Raw genomic sequence first — 16,451 nt, forward strand, 5'->3', positions numbered from 1 at the left:
ATAAATATTATTATAAATGCAATATAACTAATCTTTAATAAAATATAAATAATAAAATATAAACACAAAATGTATGACCCATAATCAAGTCAGAAATCGATAGATTTCAGAGGCTAGATGCATGAACCAGTTCCCTTCATATGAACCTAATCAATATATTGCAGCCCTGATCCAGCCGGTTAATTTTTTGCACAAGCGCTGGACAAAAAACTGAAATTAAACGGCTTAAAGTGTGATTTAAATAACAGCCAATATTGTAAATAAACAGTAAAGCATTTGGCAGTTGTTTGAAAATTAAATATCAATAGAAATCTCACGGATTTTGGCGGAAATCAGCCAGTTTGGCCATCAATTTTCACACGGGGGAGTGTGTATAACAAAATGGCGTCCTCGCAAGTCTCAAACAAATCGGGCTCCGGTTGGCCGCGGCGCGGAAGTCAAGGCCAAGCGGATGCAATCAGCAGCAATAATAACGGTACTCAGAAGTACACTAACCAGGCGCTGACCATCAATCGCACTATCAATCTGTGAGCATTTTCTCTGGCACTGTTGATATGCAAATATTACATGATGTATCTTATGTTTCAGATATCCCCTGACTAACTACACATTCGGAACAAAGGAGCCACTCTTCGAAAAGGACCCTTCGGTACCGTCCCGATTCCAGCGGATGCGCGAGGAATTCGACCGGATCGGTATGCGTCGGTCCGTCGAGGGAGTGCTCCTTGTCCACGAGCACGGACTGCCACATGTCTTGCTCCTACAGCTAGGCACCACATTCTTCAAACTACCCGGTGGTGAGCTAAATGCCGGCGAGGATGAAGTTGAGGGCCTGAAGCGACTGCTCTCCGAGGTGAGTCAAGTATAGGGCTACAAATATATCAGTTAATGTTCATTCCCCTGTGTTCTTGGCTTAACGGCATTATACAATGATTACCACTTAACTGGTTTTATTTGAAATATTTTTTAGACGCTGGGTCGTCAGGACGGCGTGAAGCAGGAATGGATTGTCGAAGACACAATTGGAAACTGGTGGAGGCCGAATTTCGAGCCACCGCAATATCCGTACATTCCACCGCACATCACCAAGCCCAAGGAGCACAAGCGACTATTTCTTGTTCAGCTACATGAAAAGGGTAAATATCCGCGGGGGACGATTGATCCCTACGCGTAGGTATATCGATCACACCGTGTTTCCAGAATATCCATCTCTCCATGTATTTTATATAACCTATAGATTGTTTTCGTTGCCAAAAACCGAATACGCTAACAAACCTCATGTCATATCTTTTTAATGCTGTTTAGATACGGACGGGAACGCCAGTTACGATGTACCCTGAGCTGTTCCATTAGCGCCGTGTGTGTCGTATCTACCCAACTACTCTCAAGAGTCCAATGCCATAGAACAACAATCGAGCAAACAGAACATATCAAACAGAAAAGAAACGAACAGATCGCAAAGATCGAGCGAAGGCTACGTCTTAGATAGTTTTTGATTCTAGTTCAATTGTACAACATATCTGAAATTTTAATTCAAATTGTATTTTTGCTCAGGACAGCGTGTTGGCATATTTTGTTCTTTCCCGACTCTTGTCATTCTAAATTCAAAGATTGTTCTTGTATTTAATTTTGTAAATATGTCGACATACATGTGAGACTGAGCGCAGGCATGTTATCCTTCAAGTTACAAATTTATTTATCTCCTAGCTTCTACTCTTACTTACTTTTGTCAAGTGTCATGTGTTGTTCATCTTAATGTTGATGTGTATTTATCCATACAAAGCCACCGGGCAGGCAGCAGATAGCATTGTAACGTTGCTGGCTGACGAAGCTATGCGCCCAAATCTCGCGTGTTTTGCAGATTTGCGTGCATGCAGTGCAGCCAGCACTCCCAGTCGCCAGTCGCTCCTTAAATTAAGCACTCGTTTATGTAAACACAAGCAAAATACTCTGTTTATATTTTTCTTTGGCCCATATTTTCTAATGCTTACGCCTTCGCTGTGCGCTGAAATGGATTGAAGTCCATTAACTACAGCATTTCAGCGCACAGATCGAACCGCACATATATATATATATCATGTATAATGTTGCTCTTAATTGAAATTATGTTCATATCTGAAATTAGGAAGCTTCGCTGGGCCAGCAAAGTGCCAGGCGTTTTGCAAGCCACTGCGAGTCCTAGTAATTAGTCTAACGAATCCAACTATGAATGTAAAACATAACGCATACGACTTTATATATCATACGGGAGCGAACTGATTTTTAATAAGTAAATTGTACAACCGATTGTAATACCCCTAGATAATATATTCTGTGAATTTGAATGCTCGTTGCTATTTCTACATACATGAATTCTGTCTCTATCGTTTTCCGTAATCTAGCACTATTTGCTGTACCCAAAAATTATAAGCTTGTTGCTGCGCCATTGTTCGAGCTATACGACAACTCGCAAGGCTATGGACCGATCATCTCTTCCCTGCCGCAGGCTCTTTGCAGGTAAGTGTCACACTCAGTGTTTAAGTTCCCAGATAATCTACTAATGAACAATGTTTTCCTTCACAGATTCAACTTCATCTACATGTAAGGCAAGACGGAGGGATTCTACTTCCAGCAATATTTAAGAAGCAGCAGCACCAACGATAGCTCTACTTTCAAGATTTCAGCACCCTAGTTCAGCCCGTAGATTTCCATTTCATGTGTGTGTGTGTAAACGTACATAATTGTATTGCAGATAAAATGGAAAGCCAGGCCCTTTTACTTGGCAAATAGAGTCGACAAAACTTGTGCTTTATTTGTATATCTTCATCTTTAATCTATTTGCATTTTGGGGGTTTGTGTTCTATCAACTAAATGTTAGACAATGTTTGAGAAATGTTGAGTATAGTTATCAAGTTGGGTTCTGGCCAACGGGCGCTGTCCCTATAGCATGTACTCTTCATAGATTTGTTCGAAATATTCGCGTTTTCTGTAATTGGAAGATACACACGGGTTGGATTACATTAAGGGGTTTTGAGATTCCATGGTACAAAGCAAAATCAATAATAAAAAATTGTATTAATCCGAAAATCGAATATGTTTTGAAATTATCTAGCTTAGTACCGACGATAATTACTCTACGTACATTTCAATTTGCTATTGTTAACAATAATTCGTGACGCTCTAGGTTACGGATGCTCTTCGGAGTGCGTGGCTTGTAACAAATGAACAAATCAACAAAAATATGAGAAGAAGCTCACAACGAAATCGAACTGAAGTACAGGAACCGTTTGGTGTGTTATTTTGATTAGATAATACATTCTTAGTGTCTAGATTAATTTTGTTAATTATGCTTATGCCACACGTACAAAAGATGCTAGCAAATATTGCGTGGTTTTTGTGGATTACCACAATTTGTTGTGATAAAACTTGAGATCGTAGTAGCCCTGATCGGTGAGGCCACCGCCGCCGGAGGATACAGTGGACATGGCATCCGTGTTGTCCTGTCCCGGCGAGGTAACCTCATGGCCGGGCGGACGGTTGATCTTGACTACACCAAAATCTTCGCGCTCCAACTGATTGAACTCCATCTTACTGCTGGGCATTACGGCCATTCCGACGCCAAACGAGCGATTTTTCATGCCCGTGTGCTGCTTGCTAAGCTGGAAGGCCGGAGGTCTCCGGTTGTCACCAACAATACTCTCGGCCACCTCAGGGGATCGTACAGATGGAGGAGTAGGGGTATGACTCTTTGGCGGCGGTGATGGGGGAGTAATCACCTCCGGTTCGGGTTCAGGTTCTGGTTCGACCTCTGGCTCAATTTCAGGCTCAGGCTCAAAGCTATTGGCCTCCAAGTCGTCCAAACTCTGCCGCTGCAATTGCTCGGAAATCTCTGAAAAATCGTGGTTACCATTGCCACTGTTGGAAGAGTTTTCAGAGTGATTAAAACTAGTCTTCATTTTACTAAACAAAAATATAAACACTGATGAACATTTAATTAATAAATATAATTGATTTTATTGCTCGAGAAAACAACAATTTGTCAGGTATTTTTGTATGTCTTGTGTAACGATTCCGATTTTTTCTGTTGATTTTGTATTTTTGCTGTGGTTGTTTTCTTGTGTTGTGGGTGGTGTTTTTTTTTTTTTTTTTTTTTATTTTGGTGGTGGGTGGTGGCATGCGGCAAGTGCAGCTTCTTCTGCTTGTACTCGTACATTAAGTAAATTCATCATTCGTTTAAGTTAACTAGGCAAAAATATAAATAATTGGCTAAAATCAAAGCTTTGTACAATGGTTATTATGTAGATATTTCTTTATCTAGTTCTGATTTCTATTTATTTTGTATGTGAAGCAGCCGAGTGCAATTTTTGTGGGTTGGCTTTATCTATTTGATTCTGAAAGACAAACGAAAAGAACAAAATGAAACCCAAATGAAGACCATACACAGAAATGATAATGCTAGGGAAATTGATATAATATCATAATATAGGTGTTAAATGAGATTATTTTACCTGTTCGATTCTGCACTGCCATTGCCTTTTCCGCCCTTCGAATTGCCAGCATGAATTATCTGAAAATAGAGAAATTTATTAGGCCAAATACGGGGTGAAAATAATTTGAGATAAGATCGGTCTATTAACTTATATTAATAGCCATTTCGTGGCCCATACAATTCAATGAATTTCTCTATTAATTGTTGGCTTTACAACTTAGTATAAATCCAAGGTACAAAACGCAAACTAGTTTTAGTGTTGCCCCAAAAACAGCCACTTGGCACGCAGCCAAACTACCACCGTTCAATTTCGGGGTTGATTTCACCCCAGTTGACCCACTCTCTTAGCCGGAAGTGAAAGTATATTATTGGAATTTCTTTATTTGGCTGGTTTTAATTTAGATTTGTTTTCTAAAGTATTGTATTTCCAACAACCAGTATCGCGGTCGGTAATTAACAAAAACATTATTAAACAATGATGATGAGTTTTGCACTCGAAATTTGGTGCACTTCACTCGGTCTTGATTTTATATATTTTTTTTACTGAACAGGCAAGCCGGCATCTCCATGGCCAAGCTCCGGGGAACGCACTAAATAGATAGTGGTCTGGCAATTAGGACAAGTGGTGCACATCTCGGCATCAGGTGGTGCTGCAGCCCCACCGCTGGGCGCATTATTGCCGACACCATCTCCTTGGGCAACGGCTCCTCCGGCTGGCGGTTGGGTTGTTTGCTGAGCACCGGCTGGCGGCGGCTGAGCAGGCTGTGGGTCAGGTCGATGTTTAATATTCGCAGTTTGTCCGTGATCTGGTGCCATATTTACGTATCCGTGCTGAGACATTTGATGTTGTGGCTGCAACTGATGCTGCTGGGTTGCAAATTTACTTTGCATTTGGGCATCTGGCTGAATCACCTGTGGCTGTTGCTGCTGCTCATAGCCCGTCTGCGGTGGCATTTGTTGCTGCTGTTGAATCTGCTGTTGATGTGGCACTTGCTGTTGATGGGCACGAGCCCGACCAGAGGGTACCGGATCCATACGTGTTGGCTGTCCAGCAGCCGGTTGAATGTACGGCTGTTGCGTTTGCTGCTGCAAGGGCATAGTTGGCGACGGAGGCATTTGCTGCTGCTGTTGCATGACATCAACTGGAGGCATCTGCTGATACTGCTGCTGCTGTTGCTGATTGGGATCCTGACCCCCAGAAACGCGAACGGGAGCCATTGCTGACGAACCCTGTTGTCCAGCAGGTGCACCTGCTGCAGCTACCTGCGGCACGTTTTCCCTCTCCAGTCCAGAATGACGAACCCTTGGGGGCCGGGCAAAGGCGTTCGAAGCCAGGAAGGATTCATCAACATCCTGCAAGCCAGAGCGACGCTGGAAGGGATTCTGGTTGCGTATATTGCCGCTACGACTCAGGGCATCCAAAGGACTCTTCCTCGGCTGTGATTGTTTATAATTTGTATATAATAACTTCAAATAGCCAGTGTGTGTCTTACATTCTCCGGGTTCCTGGCCTGGCTGGGTGTCAAACTGACCTGACTGGCCTGCTTTTGTGCCACTGCTACTCCACCACCAACACCACCACCATGGCGTGACTATAAACCAAGTTATTCAGTCATCATCTGGAGGAGTTTTATTTGACCAACTTACAGCAACGCTCGTCTTAGAGGCATGATAGCCACTGCCGCTTTGGCGTGCCCCGGAGGCATTACCACGTTTGGCATCCATAAATTAAATCACTGGAAATTAGTAAGCCGCACGGAAAACTTGGCACAAATCGCGACGAAACTAGTCGATGATTTTTTCACTTATAAAACAAAAAGTATAAAATACAAATGTATTTTTGTATACAGGAAGTCAAAAGACCTATCCGACTGCTAGCAAGTATAAATTTGAACTGAAGTAAAGTCGGAGTCATGTGGAGAACATGAAATTGACAGATTGAAAGCTAGACACCAGGTCAACTTGGATGGCCTAAACCTTATAGATTCTTTTAAAAATGTTTAAGTAAGTAAGTAAAATAAACCAACAAAGAGTAGGCATTTTTGCTATACTTCCTCTCATTCAAAATGCAATTTTACAAATCACTAATATCAAAATAAATCCCAACGGCTCTAGGGGATAATTCAGTAATCTTTTCGGTTAAGAAAAATGTTTCAGTACCTCTGCCATGCTGCAGGTGGGACGTGGAGCCCCATATCGTCCGGACGGAGAGATCTGTGTTATCTGCTGGAGCAGCACATTCGGTGTTGTCTGCTGTTGGGAACCACGCCGACGGTTAGAATCCTCGCCCAGGTAAGTAGCACCAAAGAGCTGTGTGTTAGGACTGTTGACGATGTGGTGTTATCGTTGGTTATCATTGGTTAACAGTTAGCGGATCATGTGAAAAAAGAGTTAAGTATCATTAATGATTTAGGATAAGAAATGAAATAATTAAGTTTTATAGTTTTGTATGCCCATAACATTACCACTTAAGCATATTGGTTATATAAATAATCCCTAAAAAAGCGGTTCTTGTTAGAATTCAAAGCATAAATTTCATAAGCATTTCTAAGAGTATTTAGCTGAATAAGGATTAAGAAAAGGAAAGCAAGCAACAGGCCAGCAATTAAAGTAAACTCATTAATCAACTCGGACCGAGTTTTATCGATCAGCGGGCTTCCTTTGGCAAACAAACAAACAAACAAATCTAGAGTCCGATTTGCATACGATATGCAAATGGGGACAAAAGAAATGGCCAACTGAGGCCGAAAGTGAAATGTTTCCTGCAGCAGCGAAAGCAACGCCTTAATTGCCACGGACTGCGCCAGGTGGGGAAATCAGGATGGGCAACGCCTCCTTCGCAACAAATCCACTCACCTGTTTGTTATGTGCAGGCCATTCTCTGTCCGCTGCGGCGATTGGGCGTTTCCATGGGCGTTACCGTGTCCATTTGCAGAGGCCGCATCATTGAAGAATCCCTCATAGAGTACAAAATTATTTGCCTGCGGAATGATACGCTGTAATCCGTAATGTTTTCTCAGAAAACCGAGTAGCTTTTCTGATGGCCTGTCCACCGAGCATTTGAGTGGCGTCCACTGCTCTTCGTTAAGCATCGTCTGGAATAGCCGTTTTCCCAAGCCGGCACGTTGACGCGACTCATGCACATAGAAATCCAAAATGGATGGAGCCTGCTCCACCTTGCGCGTCTGACCGGACTCATCAAACAGATAAAGATCCTTAGTGCCCACCTTTAACAGACCCGTTACGGCACCGCTGGAATACGTTTTTTATTAGATTATTTATAATAAAGTATTCCAATTTAGGATAGCTAATGAGTTATACGAAGCTGATTTGGATTACTTACTTCTGACCCGCCTCACTATCTGCCAGCAGATAGATGGTCTGGTTATCGGACATTCTCAGCCGCTGGGCCGTAGTCACCGGCTTGCTAAGACCCTGCGAGGTGGCCGAGAGCTGGCCCAGCCGATCGATGATTTCCGACATCTTGGTGGTGGCATCTCTGCGTGCGTGGGTGAGTGTGGAAAGCGTATCGGTTAGTCGGATCAAGCCTTCGAGATCACACTCCGCGTACAATTTCAATACTCACAAACACTGACGCCGATCGCCGCGAAAGGTGTGCGGCAGAAGGTTCGATGTCACCTTGATAATTGGCTGCGGAAACAGCGGCTTGATATCGAAGCGGAACTCCACCATTATGTTGCCCCTCGATTGTTCTTTTAGTCTCTATTTGGTGTACTTAGCAAGTATATGTGAGAATGTGCACAGCCCCTGCAATTGAGAAATGAGAATTGCGAATTTAATGGAGCGTTGCGAAAGCGGTGCGCAAACAATTTGATTATCTGATGCCGCTCAATTCAACCCGACTTTGGCTTTCAGCTTTGTCTATTTGTCTGTGTGGGAATTGCTGCACATGCAATCAAGCCAATCATTGTAGCTTTTGCCAGCGACTCGCCTTCGTCAATGAATCAGCAGATGCAATCCCACACGTGGACACTTCGAGAAATTAAGATGTAAAATGTTAAACAAATGAACAAAAACTTTAAGAATTATGTATTATTATTTGTATTATTCTAATGACACATTACATATTTTATTTATAATAATAATAGGGAATGTAGTTTTCCTAATAAAGTTTTCCTATTTCTGCAATATTAAATCACTATGTTTGAAAGTGTATTTTTAGGGGCAAAGCCGCGGCATCAGCATTTGTTTTGCTTCTGCTGCTGACTTCGCCTTTTGACCCAAATCATCGCATTAGACTCAAATTACAATTGAAACTGTTGCGTTCAGCGGGAATTCCATTTCGACAGGAATAGGGATATCGCTTCCGTTTCGGGGGCGTGTCTGTCAGGACGAAACGTTAGTCGCTTGCATGCCACTGCAGGCTTTGTGAATTTGCAAGTGCAACGAACTCTGAGAAGTCAGAGAACAACGATAACGCAGAGCAGCAGAGAGCTTTCAATTGTAATTACCTTTGATGGGGCGGGCAGCAAAACTTTTTTCCCTTTGTTACGGTTTTGTCAGGGGAAAAGTTAAACAACTCTCTGCCGGCGTCGCAGTCGGCAGCGATGCTCGAGTTTCCAATGCGATAGCAACAGAAAAGCCATTGTCGGCAAATGACGTGTTTTCATTTCGTTTTTACATATCAACAACACCTACAGATGAGCTCGAAATAATAGATTTACATTTCTTGAAATAAAAGCGAATGTTTTTAAGAAACGCCTTAAATTATACTAAGTTAACTATAAATTTGGGGCTGTAGAGCTTGCTGCGCAATGAAATATGTAAATAACTATAATCACTCATCGAATAGATTTAACTATTATCATTGAACATCTGGCAATTCCAGTGCTGATTTTTTGACCTCGACTGTTCGAAAGCACATGTACATGGCCCCCAGCAAAGGGGACTACCTTGTTATTGTTATTGCAATGGTTGTTTATTTTTCCAGTGCATAACCGTTGACGTTGCCATACACAATCAGCCCACTTTGTAACTGTTTATGAACCAACATCAAGCGATGCAAAACAAAAATACACGACGACAACAATAAAAAGAAAAGAAACGAGAACAACAAAGAAAACCACGCACCGCATAAGAAGTTAAAGCGAGAGGGAAACTGCAGTTCTTCTGCTCCCCTTTTTGCTCCACTTGTAAATGTGTCAAGTGAGCTTGTCTCTGTTGCACTTACATACTCGATATGAAGGTGTGCAGTGAATGTGAGAGCGTGAGAGAGTTAATCAACGGAATTAAAATCGCGTGCAGCCGTAAACAAGTCAAGTGTTAGAGAGGAATGGGGGATCGTCACATGTAATTTAACGGTTAATCAGTAGACGGCACAAAAACAACTCGGCATGGAAACAGCAGTTGAAAAACAAATCAATCGAGAGGTGCAGACAACTGGCATGCCAAATATAAATAGTCATTTCCCCATTAATCTGCCTGGTGATGAAAATTAATACAGCAATTTCACACATAGCCTTTATAGTCTAGAAGCCGAACCCTATCAGCTGTCGACTGAAAAAACAATCCCACAATGTGTCGTGTCATTATGCAAGCCTCCGGCTTTTCCATTGAAAGTGGGCGGAAATAGTTGGGGGTGTGGCCAGGGGGCTCAATTACCAAACAGCTGCCAACTACCTAACTAAATTCAAAGTTGCTAAAAATGGAAGTACAGTAGAATTTCTATAAGTGGAACTTTGTTTTAAGATTACGTTTAACATATTAATGGATACAACGCTATCCAATTAAAAAAAAAATAAAGCTAGGAAAACTTATCATTTAGCATACTATTTATTTAAAAAGTAAATCAAAATCCCTAGTGTCCAAAATATCCTATTGGTGTTAAAGTATAAGATGTAGGACTGCTCAACAATTTTTGGGTAAATTAGAAACTATTATCGCGTCGGGCACTCAATGGGCATAATAAATTACCCAGCTCGGGTACTTTACCATGCGGTTCGGATCAGGTGACGAGCCTACCTCTATACTTTGTATGTCCATGAAAGGTATACAAAATGAAAATGGACTTAGTGAGAAATTTATGCAGCAACAAGGTCAATCAATAAATGCAGACCCGAAAGGAAAACCCAAAACCCAAGACGAGTTGCCAAGGCAAGGGAAAACTCTAGCTGAAACAACAAAAAATAACGTCAAACGACAGGTGCCGCAGCCGCTGACAGGCTCAGGTAAAGGTACACGTGAGGTCCGTGCTATTTCCCCCATGGGTTTCTCATCCTTCTTTGGTCGCTCAAGGCAACGGCAATTAAAAAAAGTCAACTGTTTACGGCTTTGTTTAGTGGAAGTCGTTGGCCGAAGTAAGCTTTAAATATGCATGAGAACATATTCATGCATGCACATGCACGCATAGCACGCAATGAATTGTTTATCGTTATCGATAATGTGTCGTAGATGGCAATGAAATACTTTTTTGTGGTCTAGCCGCAGATTATTTTGTTGTTTTTGCACTGTTTACCACAAACGAACGATCGCGAACGGTCAAAACAACTTGTTATTCTACAAATGCGAAAAAATTGCCATAGCAACGATAACAACAACAAGAAACCGCAGGGGAATGCATTTTCAGCCGTCATTGTTGTTTTTGTCGCTTGCATTGCACGCGCCCCGTTTTGTTGTTGATTTGTATCTAATTACTGGAGACAACAAAAACGAGTTAAAAGTTATGTATGAAGAGAGAAAAATGATTGAAGATTCTCCAACTTGAGCTATAAAGTATGACGCTGCAACAGGAGCTCAATATTGCATCAGAATATCAAAATCGAACAGTTTAATTATAAGTCCAGTCGATTTAAAAATACATAGAGCGTACATCCCAACAGTAATCAGTTGAGATTTCGGTTATTTTCCACATCAATGATTAATCATTAATGAAAAAAGAAAGTATTGAAAACAGGGGGCTCATCCAGCCGTTAAAAAATGCACTGCGCCTTAGTACTGATAAGACTAATTCAAAAAACAGTTGTACTTCGATAACTACTCTTAAATTTGGTATTATATTCTGTTAGTGATATTAGCTTACATAATTACATTTTTAATATTTAATCCTAATCATCGACAGATTTGGTAAAAATAATGTTTAGTAAGGTAAATTTTCAAAAGGCTGTATTTCTGCTACCGAGATTTAACTGTACTTTGAATTTACCAGACCAATTTCCAGAACCTGGGGTCATAAATGCCACACTTGTTATTTGTTTGCCGATAATTTTTGAGGTAGTCTTTCGATGTCTGGACCCAAAACCCCGTCTCCTGGCAATCCCCTAGTGTTAAATGGTGCCACAAATGATAAGGCTCGATGGTCTGGTGCTGGAAATCCAGTTCCAGGCGGTTCTTCTAAGCGCTCGAGTGTCGCGGGTTTAATGACAAACCATAATTGTTCTATTGTTTATATTTTTTGTGATAAGCAGACATTGTCGCATTCATGCAGCACATGTTGGGTTCAAAGGTTCATGTCCACCCAAAGCAATTCTCTCTCAATTGAAACTGATTAAGTGAGTGTAATTCCCAGAATAACGGAGGAAGGGTGATTTGAAAGTCGTGGTGGACTCACCGAAAAAAATGCTTTTGAATTTGTAACAAACAGAAATCTCTTTCTCTCGCACACTTGTAATGCTTATCGTCCGATCGCTGCACGGAAAGAAATCGGCTCAATGTTTCATATTAATTTTACAAAAATTATGTAAACAATATTTATGGATGAAAACTTATAATAAGAGTTCTCATAGAGTAAGCGAAATTTCTAATAGAAAAGCGATAATCGAGCCCCTAACTTTTTAATGTATATTAAAATTTGTTTAGCTTAACAACGAAAAACCTTATGTAAGTGTTTCATATTTCAATATTATTAACATATGTCAACAAAAAAGCTTAAGCAGATTTTCTAGCTTAAAACGAATATTAAATTATAATAAACTTCTCTAAGTATAGAAATATTTCTTTCTGTGTGGTCAGTGAGAAGAGAGAGAACGACAAAAAGAGAGAAACCGCTTCTGTGTGCATTGAGCGGGTTTTCTTAAAAGGGCGATCGACTGTTTTCGAGTCACTTGTGAAAAATCAGTCATCGCGAGCAGTTCAACCAAGGAAAACCAGCTTGAACACAAACCGAAGACAACTTATCACACAAAAACAAAAAACAGCTGAGAAGCAACGCGAAGCGCGTGTGCAAAAAGAAACGAGAAAACATACACACAAAAAGCACAAGATATAAGAGATACACAAAAAAAAATAACAAAAGCAGCGGAAAATTTTGGGGACCAAACAAAGCTGAAGCTTTTACGTCAAGCGGTATACCAAATACAAAAAAAATCCACTACAAAATCACAACGTGTTCACCGGTCAAGATGAGCGGTTCCGTTTTGAGTTTGGCCCGTCCTGCAGCAGCCACAGCAAATGGCCATAATCTTCTGGCCAAACAGCTCAACTGCAATGGCAATGGCACCTCCGGAGGAGCGGCCAAAACCACTGTGGCCTCGGCCATAACACCACCCAAACAGCCTCAATTGGCGGCCAAGGTCATCCAGCAGTCGCAGATCGTTTGTTTCGATGTGGATTCCACAGTGATTTGCGAGGAGGGTATCGATGAGTTGGCCGAGTATTGCGGCAAAGGAAGTGAAGTGGCGCGTGTCACCAAGGAGGCGATGGGCGGTGCCATGACCTTTCAGGATGCCCTTAAAATCAGATTGAACATCATCCGGCCCACTCAACAGCAAGTAAGGGATTTCATCCAAGAGCGGCCCAGCACACTGACCAAAAACGTCAAGCGTTTCGTTGCCCACTTGAAGGCGGAGGGCAAACAAGTATATTTGATCTCCGGCGGTTTCGATTGCCTCATAGCACCAGTGGCCAACGAATTGGGTATTCCCCTGAAAAATGTTTATGCCAACAAGATGCTGTTCGATTATTTGGGCGAATACGATAGCTTTGACATCACCCAGCCCACATCACGTTCCGGCGGAAAGGCAGAGGCCATCGCCCTGATAAAGAAGGAGAATAATGTCGATTCTCTGATCACCATGATCGGCGATGGAGCCACCGATCTTGAGGCCGTACCGCCAGCTAACTATTTTATTGGATTTGGTGGCAATGTAGTACGACCGGAGGTCTATCGCCGGGCCCAGTATTACGTAACGGACTTTGAGCAGCTGATGGGGCAGTGAAAGAAAACAAAAACGGTGGGGGAGTGGCGAATTTAGTATTTGAAATCAACGTGTTATAGCGCTTAGTGATGCAAAAGTTATAATCTAAGCATGTGTATAATGTATGTACTATAGTCTGTAATTAAATAACAATAAAAAGCGATAGTAAAATTATGAAAAACGAAACGAAGTGAAATCGCACGAGGGGACTTATTACTGTTACTCTTACAGAAAATGTTAAACGCTCTGTTAATGACGCAGCGCAAATTGTAAAGCTACAGGGTGCTCCGGTCTTCCAAGATAGTAAGCAACAAGCAGCCAAATTAAACAATCAAAAGGAAGCAATTCCAAGAAAAAATGTTCAACAAATGTGTGTGCCAAGGAATTTAACAATTTTAATATTTATGAAAGAATTATAAATATATTTAACTCTTTATTCATAAATGTCCTAAACTAAATACAAATGCTTGCCAATGAAATTTTGTTGGTAAAATAACAAAATAAACAACATTATATGGCGAATGAATCACTTAAAACATTATCAAAGTTACATTCCTTTTTTATAGAAAAATATTTACTGGAGTTTACTTCATTATAAGAATATAACGGCATATAATGTGCATGCCAAGCAATTAGATAAACCAATTAGAGCCAAAATGTTTCAAACTCATAGCTATGCAGAGCAATTAGTAACCATGGTTAGAGCCGCCCATTAAGTAACAAAGATAAAAGCAAAATAATTTTTCTAAGTTTTTAGAAAGTTAAGTCTCGTTTAAGTTTAAGCTTAAAACGGATTTACCTTACAGTTCTAACGTCTTTCAAAATTAGTAAGCCTATTAGGCCTAATAATCTATAATTTTACGCCCTTTAAACGCAATTAGAAATTTTCAAACAAAGCGAGGGAAAATTCTTATTCACAGAATACAATTATAAAGGTCACTGAAACCCAGACAAATTTCTCCAGATAAGCAGAAGAAATTACGACCTTTTGTTTGGCCTTTACGGTAAATTTTTTTAAAGTTATTATTATTTAAGGCTTTCCTCGTATTAAGTCTAAGCTCCCAAAAAAATATATGTTATAAAAACATACGATTCTTTTTTAAATAATATACTAAGTTTATAGCCCATCACACTGTGGCTAAACATAAACAGCTTTTAATTGCCCAAGCTCGATTTCCTTTCGATTTTAGCACAAAGGTGCCAAAGGTGCTGCTCTAAAGGCCGTTAAAACCAGAAAGCAACGCCTTCTGCAGCAATTATCAATTGCTGTAATCGACTCCGGCGAAGTTAAAACAGTTGGCAGGCAAAAACAAAGGCAAGGCCGAAGCGTGGGTGTTAAGCATCGAGCGGTAAGCCATGAATGGAATGGGTGGTTTGGCGGTCAACGTCATCGTGTTTAATTGGCGGCGGGAAACGCTTTCGGCCAACTTAAATGTGGACCATATTAGGCGTGATTCGACTGCCGTTTAAACGGCAAAGGGGCGTAAATTAAGGCCAGGTTGCATTCGGACACAGAACGGGAAGAAAGCAGCCGCTGATGAGATCACCTTCCTAATGAACTACGCTTAAATTAGATCTTTTATGCCCTGCAGCCCTAATGAATAACTTTTTTAGGGAACAATAGTAAAAATTCTATAACGAAGACTTTAAGAAAAATGCGTGGGAAATTCTTGAAAATTACACATTCGGTTAATAATATAAATAGAAATCATAAGTACGAAAAACTATAAAGCTGAAATTCCCTTTTCCACTCAAATTGTAAGCTTCGGCTGTGTTTAAATGAATATAGCTGTCTTTTGGTAGTGAGTTCACGACAACTCAAAAGTTGAATAGGGAATGGCTAGTGGAGTGCCAAGAGTAGATGCCAAGTAAATGACGCACTTTTTAGACATATCTGAATGTCCGTTGCTGTCTTTCGGTAATGACTTCAGAGCTCCGTCGCATGACGTAAAGATGTTTTATTTATGTGCCCACTGAGCCACACGGCAGCGGCACGAATACGAAAGCGGTGGGCACCGGAATGGAAATGGATATGAAAATGGCATAAACGTAAACAGAAAGCTTGACGAAGGCAGACTTACCGCAACGGTTAAACAGTAAGACAGCGGAACCTCGAAGGGATTAAGATTGGACTTCAAAATATATCTCACGGCTATACACAAAGGCTCGTTCCAGTTTCCAGTGGCACTACGGATGCACTAGTCCGGCTTTTTGTGCTGCAATTTTCTCTTACGGATGCTGCGCGTTGAGATGCTGTTGTTTCTATCTATCTCACTCACACATTCGCGGGGTAAGAGGAAAGGTGTTTTTTTATATTGATTTTGATACTTTTTTCAATCTGGCCGAAAAAATGTCAACGAGAGCTATGCGTATTTCCGTATTTGTTTTGCTCTAACACATAATTCCACACCTGGGGGTTTCTTGCTTTTGTTTTGTTTGTGTATGTATACGCGCCGCTTCGCTTTGGGAATCTGAGTAAAGAGACGGATGGCCGTAACGCGTGGATATTGCACGAAAGTCGGTTAAAAACTGAACAGAGTTTGCGGCGAGCACAGATTTTTGGGGGTGAAGTGGTTTTCTTTGGAGCCAGATGCGGAGCTTTGGCTTGCAACATAGAGATGGTAAGCAGTTGATTAACATATCGATATTTAGGCGATGGGCGTTTTCCAAATAACATATAAATAACGAATTGTAATAATAATTATTTAACTACATTATAGGGAGATATTGCTTCTTGCTGTCCGTGGTCTATATTTTAAATTTCATGATTAAAAGCAACAAAAAATAAAAATAAAAGCAATTTTTTAAATTTGGGGATATACACTTCCTAT

General features: G+C 40.9%; 4 protein-coding genes across 6 annotated transcripts; 2 read left to right on the forward strand and 2 right to left on the reverse strand.

The window, feature by feature from the left end:
- Positions 1-152: 152 nt before the first annotated feature.
- On the forward strand, positions 153-2,797 carry LOC108117360 (cleavage and polyadenylation specificity factor subunit 5). 2 transcript variants are annotated; one of them, XM_017229738.1, is made up of 5 exons: positions 153-527; positions 589-853; positions 971-1,136; positions 2,382-2,496; positions 2,563-2,797. In XM_017229738.1, the coding sequence occupies exons 1-5, from the start codon at positions 382-384 to the stop codon at positions 2,582-2,584; spliced, it is 714 nt and encodes a 237-aa protein (XP_017085227.1). In that variant the 5' UTR covers positions 153-381; the 3' UTR covers positions 2,585-2,797. The 2 variants fall into 2 exon arrangements, with proteins under 2 accessions (XP_017085227.1, XP_017085228.1); XM_017229739.1 differs by lacking the exons at positions 2,382-2,496; positions 2,563-2,797 and adding an exon at positions 1,306-2,324.
- On the reverse strand, positions 2,767-16,231 carry LOC108117355 (alpha-tubulin N-acetyltransferase 1). 2 transcript variants are annotated; one of them, XM_017229733.2, is made up of 7 exons: positions 15,702-16,231; positions 8,055-8,236; positions 7,812-7,967; positions 7,325-7,720; positions 6,629-6,791; positions 4,488-4,546; positions 2,767-3,894 (listed from the first exon to the last, which is right to left on the reverse strand). In XM_017229733.2, the coding sequence occupies exons 2-7, from the start codon at positions 8,159-8,161 to the stop codon at positions 3,381-3,383; spliced, it is 1,395 nt and encodes a 464-aa protein (XP_017085222.1). In that variant the 5' UTR covers positions 8,162-8,236; positions 15,702-16,231; the 3' UTR covers positions 2,767-3,380. The 2 variants fall into 2 exon arrangements, with proteins under 2 accessions (XP_017085222.1, XP_017085223.1); XM_017229734.2 differs by lacking the exon at positions 2,767-3,894 and adding an exon at positions 3,969-4,370 and having other exon boundaries at positions 15,702-16,227.
- Positions 4,832-6,401, reverse strand: LOC108117356 (nuclear transcription factor Y subunit beta). Its single transcript, XM_017229735.2, has 4 exons — positions 6,116-6,401; positions 5,962-6,060; positions 5,291-5,905; positions 4,832-5,230 (listed from the first exon to the last, which is right to left on the reverse strand). The coding sequence occupies exons 1-4, from the start codon at positions 6,191-6,193 to the stop codon at positions 5,009-5,011; spliced, it is 1,014 nt and encodes a 337-aa protein (XP_017085224.1). The 5' UTR covers positions 6,194-6,401; the 3' UTR covers positions 4,832-5,008.
- On the forward strand, positions 12,517-13,806 carry LOC108117357 (phosphoserine phosphatase). Its single transcript, XM_017229736.2, has one exon. The coding sequence runs from the start codon at positions 12,826-12,828 to the stop codon at positions 13,639-13,641; it is 816 nt and encodes a 271-aa protein (XP_017085225.1). The 5' UTR covers positions 12,517-12,825; the 3' UTR covers positions 13,642-13,806.
- Positions 16,232-16,451: the final 220 nt, after the last annotated feature.

This window comes from Drosophila eugracilis, unplaced genomic scaffold, assembly GCF_018153835.1.
Source record: "Drosophila eugracilis isolate 14026-0451.02 unplaced genomic scaffold, ASM1815383v1 contig_1825, whole genome shotgun sequence".
Lineage (NCBI taxonomy): Eukaryota > Metazoa > Arthropoda > Insecta > Diptera > Drosophilidae > Drosophila > Drosophila eugracilis.

Bases quoted from the DNA above. Each gene is read 5' to 3' on its own strand.
- LOC108117360 (XM_017229738.1), top strand. From the start codon at position 382: ATGGCGTCCTCGCAAGTCTCAAACAAATCGGGCTCCGGTTGGCCGCGG. The intron at 528-588 runs GTGAGCATTTTC...CTTATGTTTCAG, and splicing joins ATCAATCGCACTATCAATCT to ATATCCCCTGACTAACTACA. The intron at 854-970 runs GTGAGTCAAGTA...AATATTTTTTAG, and splicing joins TGAAGCGACTGCTCTCCGAG to ACGCTGGGTCGTCAGGACGG.
- LOC108117356 (XM_017229735.2), bottom strand. From the start codon at position 6,193: ATGGATGCCAAACGTGGTAATGCCTCCGGGGCACGCCAAAGCGGCAGT. The intron at 6,061-6,115 runs GTAAGTTGGTCA...CTTGGTTTATAG, and splicing joins CCTCTAAGACGAGCGTTGCT to TCACGCCATGGTGGTGGTGT. The intron at 5,906-5,961 runs GTAAGACACACA...AAACAATCACAG, and splicing joins AGGCCAGGAACCCGGAGAAT to CCGAGGAAGAGTCCTTTGGA.
- LOC108117355 (XM_017229733.2), bottom strand. From the start codon at position 8,161: ATGGTGGAGTTCCGCTTCGATATCAAGCCGCTGTTTCCGCAGCCAATT. The intron at 7,721-7,811 runs GTAAGTAATCCA...AACGTATTCCAG, and splicing joins GATAGTGAGGCGGGTCAGAA to CGGTGCCGTAACGGGTCTGT. The intron at 4,547-6,628 runs GTACTGAAACAT...CTCTATTTTCAG, and splicing joins CCACCTGCAGCATGGCAGAG to ATAATTCATGCTGGCAATTC.
- LOC108117357 (XM_017229736.2), top strand. From the start codon at position 12,826: ATGAGCGGTTCCGTTTTGAGTTTGGCCCGTCCTGCAGCAGCCACAGCA.